Source organism: Tenrec ecaudatus, chromosome 1 (assembly GCF_050624435.1).
Source record: "Tenrec ecaudatus isolate mTenEca1 chromosome 1, mTenEca1.hap1, whole genome shotgun sequence".
NCBI classification, from domain to species: Eukaryota; Metazoa; Chordata; class Mammalia; order Afrosoricida; family Tenrecidae; genus Tenrec; species Tenrec ecaudatus.
The window spans coordinates 187,569,095-187,585,497 of record NC_134530.1 but is presented as its reverse complement, the minus strand read 5'-3'; the positions used below and the strand labels follow the sequence as shown (position 1 = coordinate 187,585,497).

Below are 16,403 nucleotides of genomic sequence, written 5' to 3'. Positions count from 1 at the left end.
AAAACTATGGGTTCTATATCCTTTATTATTTTCTTTGTATCACAATAATGTCAACTAAATATTTCATTGTATTTGAGTAACTCTATTTTAAAAATCTTTCATCATACAACAGATATACCACTAATTGAATCAACCAGATGCATAAAATAGTAATTTGAATTATAGAAAACATTTACTACCTGGTAGTTTTTGACCAACAAAAATGGTAATTTTGCCAACTCAACTAATATATGTAAATTACAATATTTACATAAAACAAAAATTTGTTTTTTTTAAAAAGAAGTCAGACAATCAGGTCAAGAATAATTATAGTGAAGACAAATGAGTACATAGCCAAATGTGGTGGAAAAGCTGTTGGTGCCCGGCTATCAAAGATATAGCGTCTGGGGTCTTAAAGACTTGAAGGTAAACAAGAGGCCATCTAGCTCTGAAGCATCAAAGCACACATGGAAGAAGCACACCAGCCTGTGCGATCACGAGGTGTCGAAGGGATCAGGTATCAGGCAATAAGGAACAAGAGATCATATCAATGTGGATGAGGGGGAGTGTGGCGTGGAGATTCAAAGCCCATCTGTAGGCAACTGGACATGCCCTTTCAGAGGGGTCATGGGGAGGAGATGAGTCATTCAGGGTGCAATGTAGCAATGATGATACATACAACTTTCTTCTAGTTCTTTAATGCTTCCTCCCCACCCACCATTATCGTGATTCCAATTCAACCTTACAAATCTGGCTAGACCAGATGATGTACTCTGGTATAGACAGGAACGGGAAACACAGAGAATCCAGGACAGATGAACCCCTCAGGACCACTGGTGAGAGTGGCGATATTGGGAGGGTAGAGCGAAGGTGGAGTAGAATGGGGAACCAATTACAAGGATCTACATATAATCTCCTCTCTGGGGGATGGACAATGGAAGGGTGGATGAAGGGAGACACCAGACAGTGTATGACATGACAAAATAATAATAATTTATAAATTATCAAGGGTTCATGAGGGTAGGGGGTCAGGGAGGGAGGGGGAAATGAAGAGCTAATACCAAGGGCTCAAGTAGAAAGCCAATTTTTCAGAATGATGATGGCAACAAATGTACAAATGTGCTTGACACAATGGATGTATGTATGGATTGTGATAAGAATTGTATGAGCCCCATAAAATGATTTTAAATAAATCAATAAACAAAAAGAATAATTATAGAGGTAATGCACACATGCACGTAAATAAATGCAGGTATCCAATTAACAAATTCTCATGCTATATTAAAATATTAATTTGATTAACACATATGCAATTGTCCCATCAATATAGGGGCTATAAAGAATCCAGTGAAAGCTATAAATTATATTACCAGGAAAAACAAAATATTCACATAAGGAAATTCAAATTTTTGATGACCCATTTAAAGAAATGACTATGAGGTAATGTAACAGTGGTGCTCACTGGAAGCTGAACGCCTGAGAGAGTCAAAGATATCACTTGGGCACTTGTCCTAAGCATCTTTCCTTTAGGTCTTGATTTCAATATTAAGTAACCAAGTGGCTCCTCCAAGTTAATTTTGGTGAGCCAAAGTGTTTTTTTATTTTAGCCTGGTAGGATTCATGAGGGCAAGAAAATATACAAATAATTTTAAATTATATTAGTTAACTGTTTAGGGAAAATTATGAAATATTACTGATATTTAATGTCAAACAGGTTTGAGGAGAAAAGACTTATTCAATCAAATTTGTTTCATCAGTACATACTGTTTGTACTCATAGAAATAAACCATATATAGAGGATCCTAAATACCTAACACATAATTTTGGACTTGTAAGTGTTGCCTCTATTTTAACACCAGTCATTTCACTGAAATCACTGTTCACGCAGTTCCTTAGGGTTTGAAGAAAGTGACTCATTTTGTTAGCAAATTAGATGAGAACACACCCATTCAAAGAAGATAAAACTGCATGCAAAAATACCAACTTAGAAAATAATTCAAATAAATCTTTTATTACTTTTGACAGCAATTCTCTTTTTGAACAGGCTGTAGATAAGAAACAGTGAGCTCAATATGCCTACCTAGTCCCTGCCTGCAGTCACCTTTGCCCTGTAAACATATTGTCTACCATAGAGCTTCAATTTCTAAGTCTATTCTCTTCTAAAACTGCCAATTGCTGGTATATGCCACTGAATGGTATCATGACTCACATTCTTATCCACATTCCCGCTTCCATTAATCATTGTAACACCTCAGTCTCCAAAGACTCTTATGATTGTAGTGTATCAGAATGAGGGAAAGAGGAAGAAAAAAGTGAGATAGGTCTTCTACAGGCTTTACTCTCCGTCCTCCCCCAAATTTCAAGTAATCATGATTTAGTGTGGCTGTGACCGTTTTTGGTTTCGAGGTGTTTTGAGGGGGGTGAATGACAAAGTTTAAAATGAAACAGACCACAGGCCAGAAAATCACAAAGTATATCATACTTTGTAAGGGCATCACTTTAGATATGTAAGCATGTATATTTAAAACTATAGCTATCAACATGAACATTTAAAAAAAACTTTTGAACCAGAGACTTCCATTCCTGTCCCAGTACAATCTCTTAATAGTCTATGACTTATGTCTTCCTTCCAATGATTTTAACTTCTATCCATCTCATAATAATCCATGTTACAAATTAAAATGGTTTCCTGTGGGTAATGTATTAAATATCTAAGGAACAGGTACTTTCCTTAGATAATAAAAAAATAAAAAAATATACAGCCCGGGGCCATTCTTCTCTGTCCTAGAGGGTCACTGGGAGAAGGAGTCAACTCGCTGGCTGTGGGTGATTTCTGTCTGTTGCCTGTCTGTATTCTATCTGTTACCAGCATAAAAATATATATATATATATATATATTTCTTTCTACCTCTTGTCCACATAAAACATTCTGGCCAATTACAGCTCCCATCTCAAGAACAGTTCATTCATATTTTGAACTTGCTTTCTAGTAGTTTATGTCTTTGCACCTCTCAGAGTCAATGTTTCTGGCGTGGCAGTGATTAGCAAACTCCATCCAACAATGAGCTTCATAAATTCTATTGGGAAAAACCCTTCCTGTGTGAGTTTTGTGCCTTTAGATAATTTCCCTGTAGTTTTCATCTTATCTATCTCTCTCTCTCTCTTTAAAAAAATCATTTTATTAAGGGCTCATACAACTCTTATCAAAATCCATACAAACATCAATTGTGTAAAGCACATCTGTACATTCATTGCCCTCCTCACTCTTAAAATATTTGCTCTCCACTTAAGCCCCTGGCATCAGCTCCTCATTTATTCCCCTCCCTCCCCAGCACCCACTCCCTGTATATCTCTTAATTTTCTTCTTTTATAATTCTCGGAATTGAATATCTAATTTTAATGACTTTCTACAGCATTGTCCCACTTCAGAGCAGTTCTCTTTAGTAGCTCTAAAAAGTCAGCTGGCTGAAACCTCCCTTTCATCACCCATAAGATTTAGTCAAAGGCACCATACCCATTGTTATGTATTTCCAAAGTCTGTAGAAAAATGTGGCTGAGACTAGATGTTTGAACTACCCAAATAAAAGATTCAGTCCTGAAGGTTTTAAAATTTTACACTCCAGGATGAAAATTTTAGAGGCCTATCCTTGATAACTTTCAAAAATTATCTTTGACAACATAGTTCATTTGAGAAATAACATAATTTCATCTCAGGTATTTATCTTCATCACAGAAATGTAATTTTTAACATTAAAAAGTTACTTCAAAGTAGATTATATTAAAAACAAACATATTAGAAAAAAGTAAGAAAATATTATACTGGTGTACTATGTGCCTAAATGACACATACGTCCAAGTACATTTTAAGTAATGAGCTTAATAAGTCGATGGCAACTCTGCTATCTCCATCTGTCATCTTGTTGCTCAGTCTAAAGACCTAATTAATCATTTTGACTTCTCTTTTTTTCTTACACCCACATCTAATACATCATGAAAATATTTCAAAATAGAGTCAGGTTCTAACCAGTTCCAATGACCTCTTCTGTTATCACACTGGTTCAATCTATCATCATCTTTCAGCAGGATTATGGCATAAGTCTCCTTCTGGACTTCCTGCTTCTACCCTTGTCTTCTTTAGCTCGGTTCTAAATATAATGGCCTTCCAGTTCTCTAAAAGCCTCGTGGGGCTAAACTGCTTATCCATTCAAAGCCCTACAAAGGCTCACTACATCTCAGAGTGAATCCCAACTCTTCACAACGACTTCCATTTTCTGGCTCCCTGTGAACCAGCAATCTTCCTCTTCTACCACTCTCATTTCATGCACTTCTCCCTGGCTACACAGGTCTTCTTTTTTCCTTCAATTTTATTTTATTGGGGCTCTTACAGCTTTTGTCATAATCCACACATATATCCACTGTGTCACAGACATCTGTACATATGCTGTCACCATCCTTTTCCAAACATTTTCCTTTCATTTGAACCCTCAGTATCAGCGCCTCATTTTTTTCCTCTTCCCCCCACCCTCCTCCCTGCTGAACCCTTGATAATTTAAAAATTCTTCTTCTTTTTTTTTGATGTCTTACACTGACCGCTGTCACCCATCACCCACTTTTCTGCTGTCTGTCTGTCTCCCTGGAAGGGGAGCCATATATCTATTATCATGACTGGGGTCCCCTTACTCCCCCACCCCCGACTTCCCTTACTCTCCTACTCCCCTTATTGGTCCTGAGGGGTTTATCTGTCCTGGATTCCCTGTGTTGTGAACTCTTACCTGTACCACCATACACGTTCTGGTCAAGTCAGATTTGTAAGGTGGAACTGGGGTCATGATAGTGGGGGGAGGGGAGAAGGAAGCATTAAAGAACTAGAGAAAGGCAGGTGCTATACTGCACCCTGATGGGCCCATCTCTTCCTTGTGGCCCTTCTGACAGGAGGTTTCCAATTGACTACTGATGGGCTCTGGGTCTCCACTCTGCCCTCCCCCTCATTCACACTGATATGATTTTGTTTGTTTGTTTTGAGTCTTTGATGCCTGATACCTGATCCCATTGACACCTCATGATCATACAGGCTGGTATGCTTTGTTGCTTCTCAGCTACAAGGCTGCTTATTTATCTTCAAGCCTTTAAGACCCCAGATGCTGTATCTTTCGATAGTTGGACACCATCAGTTTTCTTCACCACATTTCCGTATGCACCCATTTTGTCTTTAGCAATTTTGTCAGGGAAGGTGAGTATCACAGAATGCTGTGTTGGTATAACAAAGTGGTCTTGCATTGAGTGGGTACCTGAGTAGAGACCTAATGTCTATTTGCTGCTGTAATACTTTATAAATAAATATATGTACATAGATCTATTCTCCTATCATTATATATATACATGCCTGTATTTAGACCTCTATAAATGTCCTTTGACTCCCAGTTCTTTCCTCTATTTCTTTTTACTTTCCTCTTGTCCCACTATTATTTCAGCCTTAATTCGGGTTTTGGTAATTCTTCTCAGCTACATTGCTCTTGATTGACCACCCTCCCACCCCCCAAGCATCCTATGCCCGCCTTGCCATCAATTACAGATCACTTGTTCTTCCCATGTCCCTGGGTTTGTTGGCACCCTCTTCCTTTTTCCCACCTCCTTCTCTCCCTTGTCCCCCCAGAACCATTGGTCCCATTGTTCTCTTCTCTGGATATTCATCTTGCCTATCTTGTCCACAGAGACATGCATAGAAAATAATACACAAAAATAAAGCAAAGCAAAACATAAAGAAGAAAACAACAACAAAACAAAAATAAACAAAATATATAAAAACCCAACAGCAAAAAAAGAAAAAAAAGCACTCAAACAGTTCCAGGTCTGTCTGTTGACCTTTTTGAGTATTTTCCAGTCAAGTCTGCTGGGGTGCCAACGTCCTGGCCCCAAAGTCCACATTTGACAGTCATCGGGGACTTTGTGTCCTTAATGTTTTGCTCTGGTGCGGTGGGGTTGGATCGGGCACATGTCCCTCACTGTGTCCCCCAGTGCTGTCCCCTCCAGCACTATGAGTGACCTCGTGTCTCATGGTGAAGCCGACCAGTGATCCTCTCTATGCATTGGCTTGCTCTGAGCCAGGATATTGTCCTTAGGGATTGGTGGGCTGGGGAGTGTTCCACTCTTTGTCCCTTCCTCTTTGTTCACTCCTGATTAGATGCGCCCTTCTTCCTGAGCTGCAGCTTCAGTGCTGTCCTCTGAAGTGCATTCCTCTAGGGTGTGTGTATGCCCACCTAGTTGGGTTTGGGGGCCAGCCCTGCAGGTCTCTCTATTGGTTTCCTGTTACATGCCTATATGTTGCATTTATATTTTGGCACACTGGGTTGAAGTCTGGTCCCTCTCTCACTCTCCTTTCACAGGGTTTCTTACTACTGCCCAAACGCTTGAGGCAGTAGCCTCTGCCTGGAATACAGATATTGCCAAGAATAACCACTCCTCCCTCCCATCTCCTTTACCTCTTGATAATTTCTACTCTGATTAATCATAAACAAGCCTCATCCTTAACTTATCCATCAATCCGATCCCCCTTATCTTGTCCTACTTTTGCTATATTCATGGATAGTTTTAAGTATATATTTTCAATTTATTATGTTTATTGCTTATTGTCTGTTTCCTTCTGTAAGAATGAAACATTCTTAAGAATGGGCATCTTTTTCTGTTTATATTCAAGTCATGGTTCAGGAAGAAGATCACCAAGCATATTCCAGAAATACAAGTATTAGCACCAATAAATGAGTTCTGACTTAAAAAGAACTGCTCGCACTTTACTAATACAACCTTCTGCATATAAGAGATCACAATTTCAAATCAGCTAGCAAAATATAATTAGTTTTATCAGCTACCTTACAAGGACCAATGGACATTAGGATGAGGATATGTGACTCAAGATTCAAATCTCTGAGCCGCTCAGTGAAAGGAAATCAGTGCCCAAGCAGGATTTTCTTGCTCTGTCCTAAATAAGCTTAAAACAGATGTTAAATGCCAAATACTAAGTCTGCTGCTATGGAAACCACTATCACAGTCTCCCATTCTAGAGTCCCACCTATAGAATAAACGTTTGTCTATCGATTATTTTACTCTGAACCTGTCAATTTTCACTCAAAGACTTACTAGAAGGTACAGCTACTACATATACATACTAGCTTGTTGGGATAATCTGGCAGACCTAGTTGATATACAATTACTTTAAACACAGTCAAAACCCAACAACAATGTATATAATACCACAGAAAAAATTTAGATTCACAGTGACCCGATAAGACAGAGAAAAACTGCTCAAAAGGATTTCTATAAATCTGTATAGGCACAGACAGCCTCATCTTTCTCCCATAGAACAATCGGTGGGTTTGAACTGTTGGCCTTGAAGTTAGTAATCCAATGCTTAAGCCACAGTACCAGAGCTCCATAAGTAACATATACAGGAAAACTAGCTTTTACATAATTGGCGATGTTCTTCGGCATTCAAGTTCCAGCTTTATTATCTATCCATTCATATTTCTTACCTTTATATTGCATGCCTGCTCCATCAATCTTCTTGCATTTTCCTCTGCCCTGTATCTCTTAGGAAGCTGAACTCTGAAGAACTTTAAAGCACCTTCAAAATCAGCTTGCAGTAGATCTTCCTTTGAGGTCTGCAACACAAGCACCCAAACCATTACGTTTTCATTAGCACTCAGGACAAGTGCACTTCAGCAAGAATATTTATATGTTTTCACAGTAAGATTTAGGTTGCCTCCAAATTTTTGTAGGGCAACATTTCTACCCTCTTTTCTAGAAGCTGAATAAGTCCCCATGAGCCCCAGTTAAAGTAGCAGTGTAAGACAGCACTGGCCAACTAACACATCCAGCTAGCGTGAGCGAAAGATCAGAATGGAGGGCGATGTTTCCCAGGTTCTACCCCTGAAGAAAAAGGGGGAAAACAGGGTACTATTTAAACTCCGGAGTTCTGATCATGCTGTAAAGCACTGGACAGCCAACCTCAAGGTCAACTGCCAATTTACCAGCTACTCTGCTCCATACAGATTTACATCCTAAAAAACCCCATGCAGAGTCTCTAGGACTCAGAATTGACCAGATAGCAGTGGTTCTTCTGCATTATTTGAAGTCTGGGACCAATCTGTAACTTTAACTCGATGGATACTTTATGAACATTAGTACAAAGTTAGCTGAAGACACAGAGAATGAAATCTAAGTACATTGGAGTTATACAATAAACAGCGAGTGGGAAGATGACTAGTCCATTAAAAACAGTGGTTAGTTCATGTAAGGAAAAAAAGAAATTCATGCCACTCCTTAATGGATGTTTGAAAAAGTATATCAAGCCACTCAGGTAACTATTGAGTTGGTGATGCAACTACTGCTTGCAAAATTTACTACTTCAAAAAGTAGCAGCCAATTGGAAAGAAATATACCCACAAATAGAAAAGACAAAAATTAACTAATATCTGGGTATTTTCCACCTTTTATTTTACTATCCTATATATTCTTCAGAAAGCTTTTATAATATTAAAATTAAAAAACATTTTAATAAACAGCTATCAACAATATTTAGTAAAGTTATGATATGCATTATAGAGTCAGGCAGAGTGGATAAACAGAGGAAAGTTAAAAAAATAAATGTTATGAGGTTGAGGGATTCATTGTCAGAAGCTTCCTAAGACTAGTTTTTTAAAAACCATGGTGCCTAGAAATCTATAACTATATAGAAGTTTTAAAATGTTACTTTAAAAGATCACTGAATTGTATACTTAAAATAAATAAAACAAGTAGGTTGTTATATTTCTTTCACTATAATAAAATTATTTTTAAGTTTTATTTTAAAAAATAAAATGTAAAACTGATTAAGCTTAAAAATTACATTTCAAAGAGTATGAAGAAGCCTGGAACAATTTTAGTGGAGTAATTGGGTTATTGTTTAGTGAGTTATTGTCATCACCACCAAACGACTGTCTCAGGCACTGTCATCTCTCTCTGGGGCCATGGCCATGCCCTCCAATTGATTTCTCTCCTCCTGCTTTTGCTTCCCCAAATCCACTCACCAGATTATCTTCTCTCTCTCTCTTCCCCCAAATCATTTTATTAGGAGCCAATCCAGACATCATACCATTCCATAGTTCAATCATATCAAGCACTATTGTATAATTGCTTTCATAATCAGTTTCAAAACATTTTCTTTCTTCTTGAACTCTTTAATAAGTTCCCCCTTACCCGCCAACTCCATCACCATAACCCCCCGTCCCCCCAGGAAGACCATTATTCTAGTTGTCTCTATAGCTTCACCTATCCTGGGTTTCATATGCCAAAAAAAAATTTTTAAACACATAACAAAGAGTCAAGAAGGCTACCAACAAGGACAAAATACAAGAGATAAACCTCGATATGAAAAAAACACAGAAAATATTAAAAATCAGATCAAGCCCAAAGTGTATCAGATGGGAGATCAAGTGACAAGGTTTTAACCATTCAAGTCAGATTCATCATTTTCATCTACTATAGTTGTCTCTCCAATATTCTCTGTCTAATAACCAGGTTATTCCCATTCCTCAATTATAATTAGAGGGAAATCACCAGAGCCTTATTCTTCGCATGGATTCTTCAAACGTATTTGGGGTTTTCACTGTAATCCACGGCCTTCTGCATGTCAGAATCTCATAGTTTAAGCTCTGATACTGTAGGATTTGGCTTATATGATTTACCATCCTTGGATCACAGATGTTTGTATGCTTCTTCCATGCAGGCTTAGTTGACATCTCACTTAGCTGGCTGCTTGTTTGGAAACAAGCCTTTAAGACCCCAGATGCTATTCTCTCTGACAGTCAGGCACCATCTATTTATTTCACCACACTGTTATATCTTCTGTGTTTCTTTCATGAAGGTGAGACAGATGATTTTCTTTAAACGATAATTTAGATCATATTGCTCTTCTGTTCCATTATGCCTGTTACCTGTAACTTTTTGCATAGATAGAAGGTTCTAGTGCAAAGAGACACTACAGGACAGAGTAGTATTGCCCCAGAAGATTTCCAAGGCAGTAATCTTAATGGAAGCAGACTGCCTCATCTTTCTCTCTTGAGTGGATGCTAGGTTTGAATCACCTACCTGCAAATCTGCTTTCAAAAAATAACAGTCTTGGACTCTGGGGGGATGCAGTTACATTCTGTAATAACTTGGGGTTGCTGTGAGTAGGAACTCACTCTATGGCAATTTAAAAACTTAAAATTTTTATATATTTTTATGTTAAAATAAAAATGGATTTAAAAAATATACACACACAATTAAGACATATGTAATATATAAACATACATACATGCATACATATATATAATCTCAGGGGAAGTGCAGGAAGGAACTCCCACCAATCAGCAGTGGTAACCCATTCATATTGAGTTGTCTAGGCTTAAATATTAGTGCATCTGCGCCCATCTTTGTTTTTAAATCATTTTATTGGGGGATCGTACAACACTTTAAAAATCATTTTCTTGGGGGCTCGTACGACTGATCACAATCCATACAGACATCAATTGTGTCAAGCACATTTGTACATTCGTTGCCCTCAGCATTCTCAAAACATTTGCTCTTCACTTAAGCCCTTGGCATCAGCTCCTTATTTTCCCCCTCCCTCCCTGCTCCCCCCTCCTTCATGAACTCTTGATAATTTATACATTTTATTTTGTCATATCTTACACTATCCAACTTCTCCCTTCACTCACTTTTCTGTTGTCCACCACTCAGGGAGGTTATATATAGATCCTTGTAATCGGTTCCCCCTTTCCACCCCACCCTCCCTCCATCCTCCTGGTATCACCACTCTCATCACTGGTCCTGAAGGGATCATCTGTCCTGGATTCCCTGTGTTCCCAGTTCCTATCGGTACCAGTGTACATCCTCTGGTCTAGCCAGATTTGTAAAGTAGGACTGGGATCATGATAGTGGGGAGAGAGAAAGCATTTAGGAACTGGAGGAAAGTTGTTTCATCATTGCTACACTGCACCCTGATTGGCTTGCCTCCTTCCCAAGGGGATGTCCAGTTGCCTACAGATGGGTCTTGGATCCCCATCTGCACTCCCCCTCATTCACAATGGTTTTATTTTTTGTTCTCTGATACCGGATACTCGATCCCTTCGACAGCTCGTAATCACACAGGGTGGTGTGCTTCTTCCATGTGGACTTTGTTGCTTCTGAGCTAGATGGCTGCTTGTTTACCTTCAAGCCTTTAAGACCCCAGATGCTATATTTTTTGATAGCCGGGCACCATCAGCTTTCTTCGCCACATTTGCTTATGCACCCTCTTTGCCTTCAGCGATCGTATTGGGAGGTGAGCACACAATGACATGATTTTTTTTCTCTTCGATGCTTGATAACTGGTCCCTTCAGCACCTTGTGGTCACGCAGGCTGTGCCTGTCTTTTCAAGACCACACTGACCTTGGTGAAGTTCCAGATAGCATGGCTTCTCTGACTCTATTTAGCCCACGAGAAGCTTTTACAACCATAGACTAGGGACATGCAGAAAGGTCCAGGAGAAAAGGTGTGGAACTGCATCCGTATTCAGTTCTCTATCTCAGCCTTTGGAAAGTATGTGGCATGTAAAACGTATTCAAACAAAGAGGCAAAGAATGACATAAACTCCTTCTAATTCCAACTCTGGCTAACTCTCGGTACCGCATAATTCTCCACAGTTTCCCCATCTCTAATATGGAAGTAATAGTAACCGTAAACATTCAAAATCAAAATGGGTTAAGGTATCTGAATGTGCTTTGTGAACTCCAAAACAAATATAAGTGCTGATATTTAGGAAATTGTTTCTATGTTGCTCAAATATGCTCAGTGACTGATATTTTAGGGCTTAAAGACATTACCCTGATCTCACTGATATTTTTAATCTGATGAAGAAGGCAGGCAGTATATTCTCTTTGGAGACTATCATAAAGCAAATTTTATTGTGAATGGAATGAAAACAAGGAAAGAAAATATCAATAAGCTACAGACACATAAACAAAACCCTTGCTGACCAGTGTTCTAGGAGAATACAACCTGCAATACTTCATTTCTTCCAAATTTTTCATCTTTAAGAGATTTCCATAATCATTAAGTATCATCTCAAAAAGCCTTTGTATTGCTGTAAGCAGATAATAGGCTTATAAAGCCAATAATCCATGTTCTGACAATCTAAATGAAACCTTAAGATTTATCATTCTACAGTCAATGAACACATACTTCTCTCTGCAAAAACTTGTTTGTCTCGTTAAGATGAATCACATTTTAAAAAAGAATAATTTCTTTCTTATTATAATTTGTATATATGTCTAAATGGTGATGTAATACTTCCTTTTTTATTATGAAAATAATAAATATTTAATGTCTTCCCAAAGAAAAAGTTTGTGTTTAACAAGCCTAACATACAGTCTCACCATCCAGAGAAAATACAATATTTTGTTATTTATAATTCTCTTTTCCCTATCCCTACACGTATACATCTCACAAATATTTAACACAATTTGAAACACTCTGTTTATGTCATTTTGTTAAATTTATATGCTTCAAAACTTCAAGGAGCAACAGAGCATTATTTGGCCAAAACATGATGCGAATCATATGTGAAGTAGTAGTACTTCCTATGAAACAGAAACCATATAAACCCTTTAGCTTCAACCAAAGTATAGGGAAAGTTCTCACACATAGCCATTATTAATGAACAGACTGTAGAGATGATAATTTCAGTAATGGTTATAATTAAGTTTACAATTACATAAATACTAAACCTCTACTGGGACAATGCAAAGAGGCTTAATACATGATCTTGTGATGATAAGAACCAAGCCTAAACAATCTATCCCTAAGCCTACCACACCAAGGCAAAACACTAAGGGCGTGCAACAGAACAGCAAGGGGTGCAGAGCAAGGAAGTGGGAATACCAAAAATAGAGTTTAGGACCAGGGCATGGCACCCCATCAGATTCAACTGGAAAATACTCCTAAAGGTCAAAAAACAGACCTTGAACTATTTACAGGTTTTCTTTTCTTTTATCATTATTGTTGTTTTGGGATTTTTTTTTGTTGTTGCTTTGTTTTGCTGTCTTGTTTTTTGTGCATATTATTATCTCTGCGGGTCTATCTAGATAAGATAGGTGGGATAAACAAGCTGGAAAAGAAAACAATAGAACCTATGGTATGGAGGGGATGTGGGTGAGGGGGAGGTGGGGGAAAGGAAGTGGGTGTTAACAAACCCAGGGACAAGGGAACAACAGGTGATCCAAAATCAGTGGCAAGGAGTGTTTTTGAGGCCTGGTAGGGCTTGATCAAGGGTAATGTAACCGAGAGGAATTACCCAAATGAAGGCCGAACATGATAGTGGGACATGAGGAAAGTCAAAGGAAATAGAGAAAAGAGTTAGGAGGCAAAGGGCATTTAGAGAGGTCTAAATACAGGCCCGTACATATGTAAATACATTTATATATGATGCTGAGGAAATAGATCTATGTGCATATATTTATAGGTTTTGTATTAAGATAGCAGGTGGCCATTGGGTCTCTACTCAAGTACTCCCTCAATGCAAGAACACTTTGTTCTATTAAAGTGGCATTCCATGATGCTCACCTTCCTGATATGATTGCTGAAGTGGTGAAGAAAACTGATGGTACCTTGTACCAAAAGAAATAGTGTCTGGGTGTTAAAGGCTTGAAGATATCCAAGTGGCCATCTAGCTGAGAAGCAACAAAGCCCATGTAGAAGAAGAACACAACCCTGTGTGATCATGTGGTATCGATAGGATCAGGTATCAGGCATCAAAGAACAAAAAATAAAATCATTGTGAATGAGGGGGGATGCAGAGTGGAGACTCAAAACCCATCTGTAGGCAACTGGACATCACCTTAGATAAGGGTCGTGGGGAGGAGACAAGCCAGTCAGGGTGTGGTATAGCAATGATGAAATATACAACTTTCCTCTAGTTCTTTAATGCTCCCCCCCCCCCACCCCACTATCATGAACTGGAATCCAGGACAGATAAACCCCTCAGGACCAATAATGAGAGTAGCCATACCAGGAGGGGTAGGGGAAGGTGGGGTAGAGAGGAGGATCCGATTACAGGGATATACAAATAACCCCCTCCCTGGGGGACAGACAACAGAAAGGTGGGTGAAGTGAGACATCACACAGTGTAAAACATGACAAAATAATAATAATTTATAAATTATCAAGGGTTCGTGAGGGAGGGTTAGTGGGAAGGGAGGAGAAAAAATGAGGAGCTGATACCAAGGCCTCAAATAGAAAGAAAATATTTTGAGAATGATGATGGCAACAGTTGTACAAATGTGCTTGACACAATGAATGTATGTATGGATTGTTATACAAGTTGTAGGAGGCCCCAATAAAATGATTATAAAAAAGGGGGGACCAAATTTTAACCCAGTGTTCCCAGATGTGAATGAAACATGCCGGTGTGGAGTAGGGAACCACTGGAGAGGTCTGAGAGGCTGACACCAATCCCAACTACTACGTGGACACTTGCCCCTTCCCCCAGAAGAATTTATTTCAAAGGATGGCATTGAATCTGCTGCTTCAGGAGAGGGACATATTTGATCAGAGCACACAGGAGCAGACGAAGGGGGAGGACAAGAGACTGGAGCATATCCTGGCCCACCAGGCCTTGAGAATGATGTTCCCACTCCAGTCCAAAGAGAGGACCACATGGCTGACCCCACTATGAGACATGATGTCCCTCAATGACTCATAGCCCTACAGGGAACAATACCGGAAACACATTGTGGAAATTGCGTCCTATATGATGCCACCACAAGAGGCAAAACACTAAGGGGTGCAACAGAACAGCAAGGGAACAGAGCGGCAAGGTCCCCAGGGAATGCTGAAGGTGGACTTTGGGTCCCGGGCATGGAGCCTCAAAAGACTGGACTGGGAAACACTCCTAAAGGCCAACAAACAGTCCGTGAACTAACTACACACTTTTCTTTCTTGTTGGGTTTTGTTTTGGCTTTTTTTGTCATTGGTTTATCGTTGTTGTTTTGTTGTATATTATTGCTTGGTTTTCCTCTGTCTTGTTTTTGTGCATGTTATTATCTCTGCAGGTCTTTCTAATTAAGACAGGGTGGGTGAACAATCTGGACAAGAAAACAACGGGAACAACAGTTCCGGGGGCACATGGGAGATGGGGAGGTGGGGGTAAAGGTAGTGGTGCTAACAAACCCAGGGACAAGGGAACAACAAGTGATCCAAATCGGTGGTGAGGAGGGTGTAGGAGGCCTGGTAAGTCATGATCAAGGGTAATGTAACCAAGAAGAATTACTGAAACACAAATGAAGACTGAGCATGATAGTGGGACAAGAGGAAAGTCAAAGGAAACAGAGAAAGGAGCTAGGAGGCAAAGAGCATTTATAGAGGTCTAAATAAAGGCATGTACATATGAAAATATATCTATATATGAGGATGGGGAAATAGATCTATGTGCATATATTTATAGGCTTAGTATTAAGGTAGCAGAAGATCATTGGGCCTCCACTCAAGTACTCCCTCAATGCAAGAATGGTTTCTTCTATTAAATTGGCATTCTATGATGCTCACCTTCCCGACACAACCACTGAAGACAAAGCGGGTGAGTAAGCAAATGTGGTGAAGAAAGCTGATGGCGCCGGCTATCAAAAAATATAGTGTCTGAGGTCTTAAAAGCTTGAGGGTAAACAAACGGCCATCTAGCTCAGAACCAACAAAGCCCACATGAAGCACACCAGCCGGTGTGATCACGAGGTACCGAAGGGATCAGTTATCAGGCATCAAAGAACAAAAAATCATATCATTGTGTGCTCACCTCCATGATATGATCGCTGAAGACAAATGGGTACATAAGCAAATGTGGGAAAGAAAGCTGATGGTGCCTGGCTATCAAAAGATATAGTGTCTGGGGTCTTAAAGGCTTGAAGGTAAACAAGTGACCATTTAGCTCAGAACCAACAAAACCCACGTGGAAGAAGCATACCAGCTTGTGTGACCACGAGGTGTCAAAGGGATCAGGTATCAGGCATCATCAGAACAAAAAATCTTAATATAGTGAATGAGGGGGGAGTGTGGAGTGGAGACCCAAAGCCCATTTGTAGGCCACTGGATATCCCCTAACAGAAGGGTCTCAGGGAGGAGACGAGCCAGTCAAGGTGCGATGTAGGAACAATGAAACATACAACTTTCCTCTAGTTCCTAAATGTTTTCCCTCCCCCACTATCATGATCCCAATTCTACCTTACAAATCTGGCTGTACCAGAGGATGTACACTGGTACAGATAGGAACTGGAAACACAGGGAATCCAGGGTGGACGATTCCTTCAAGACCAGTGGTGTGAGTGGCGATACTGGGAGGATAGATGGAGTGTGGGTTGGAAAGGCGGAACCAATTACA

At 39.4% G+C, this 16,403-nt stretch overlaps 1 protein-coding gene across 9 annotated transcripts in view; it reads right to left on the bottom strand.

Annotated features, from left to right (window-relative positions):
- The window catches only part of RABGAP1L (RAB GTPase activating protein 1 like), an 828,618-nt gene that overhangs the window by 137,556 nt on the left and 674,659 nt on the right, over positions 1-16,403 (bottom strand). For all 9 annotated transcript variants that reach the window (XM_075527714.1, XM_075527698.1, XM_075527727.1 and 6 more), the window contains one exon: positions 7,506-7,634. In XM_075527714.1, the coding sequence (XP_075383829.1) occupies positions 7,506-7,634 (129 nt within the window). The remainder of the gene's footprint in view (positions 1-7,505; positions 7,635-16,403) is intronic.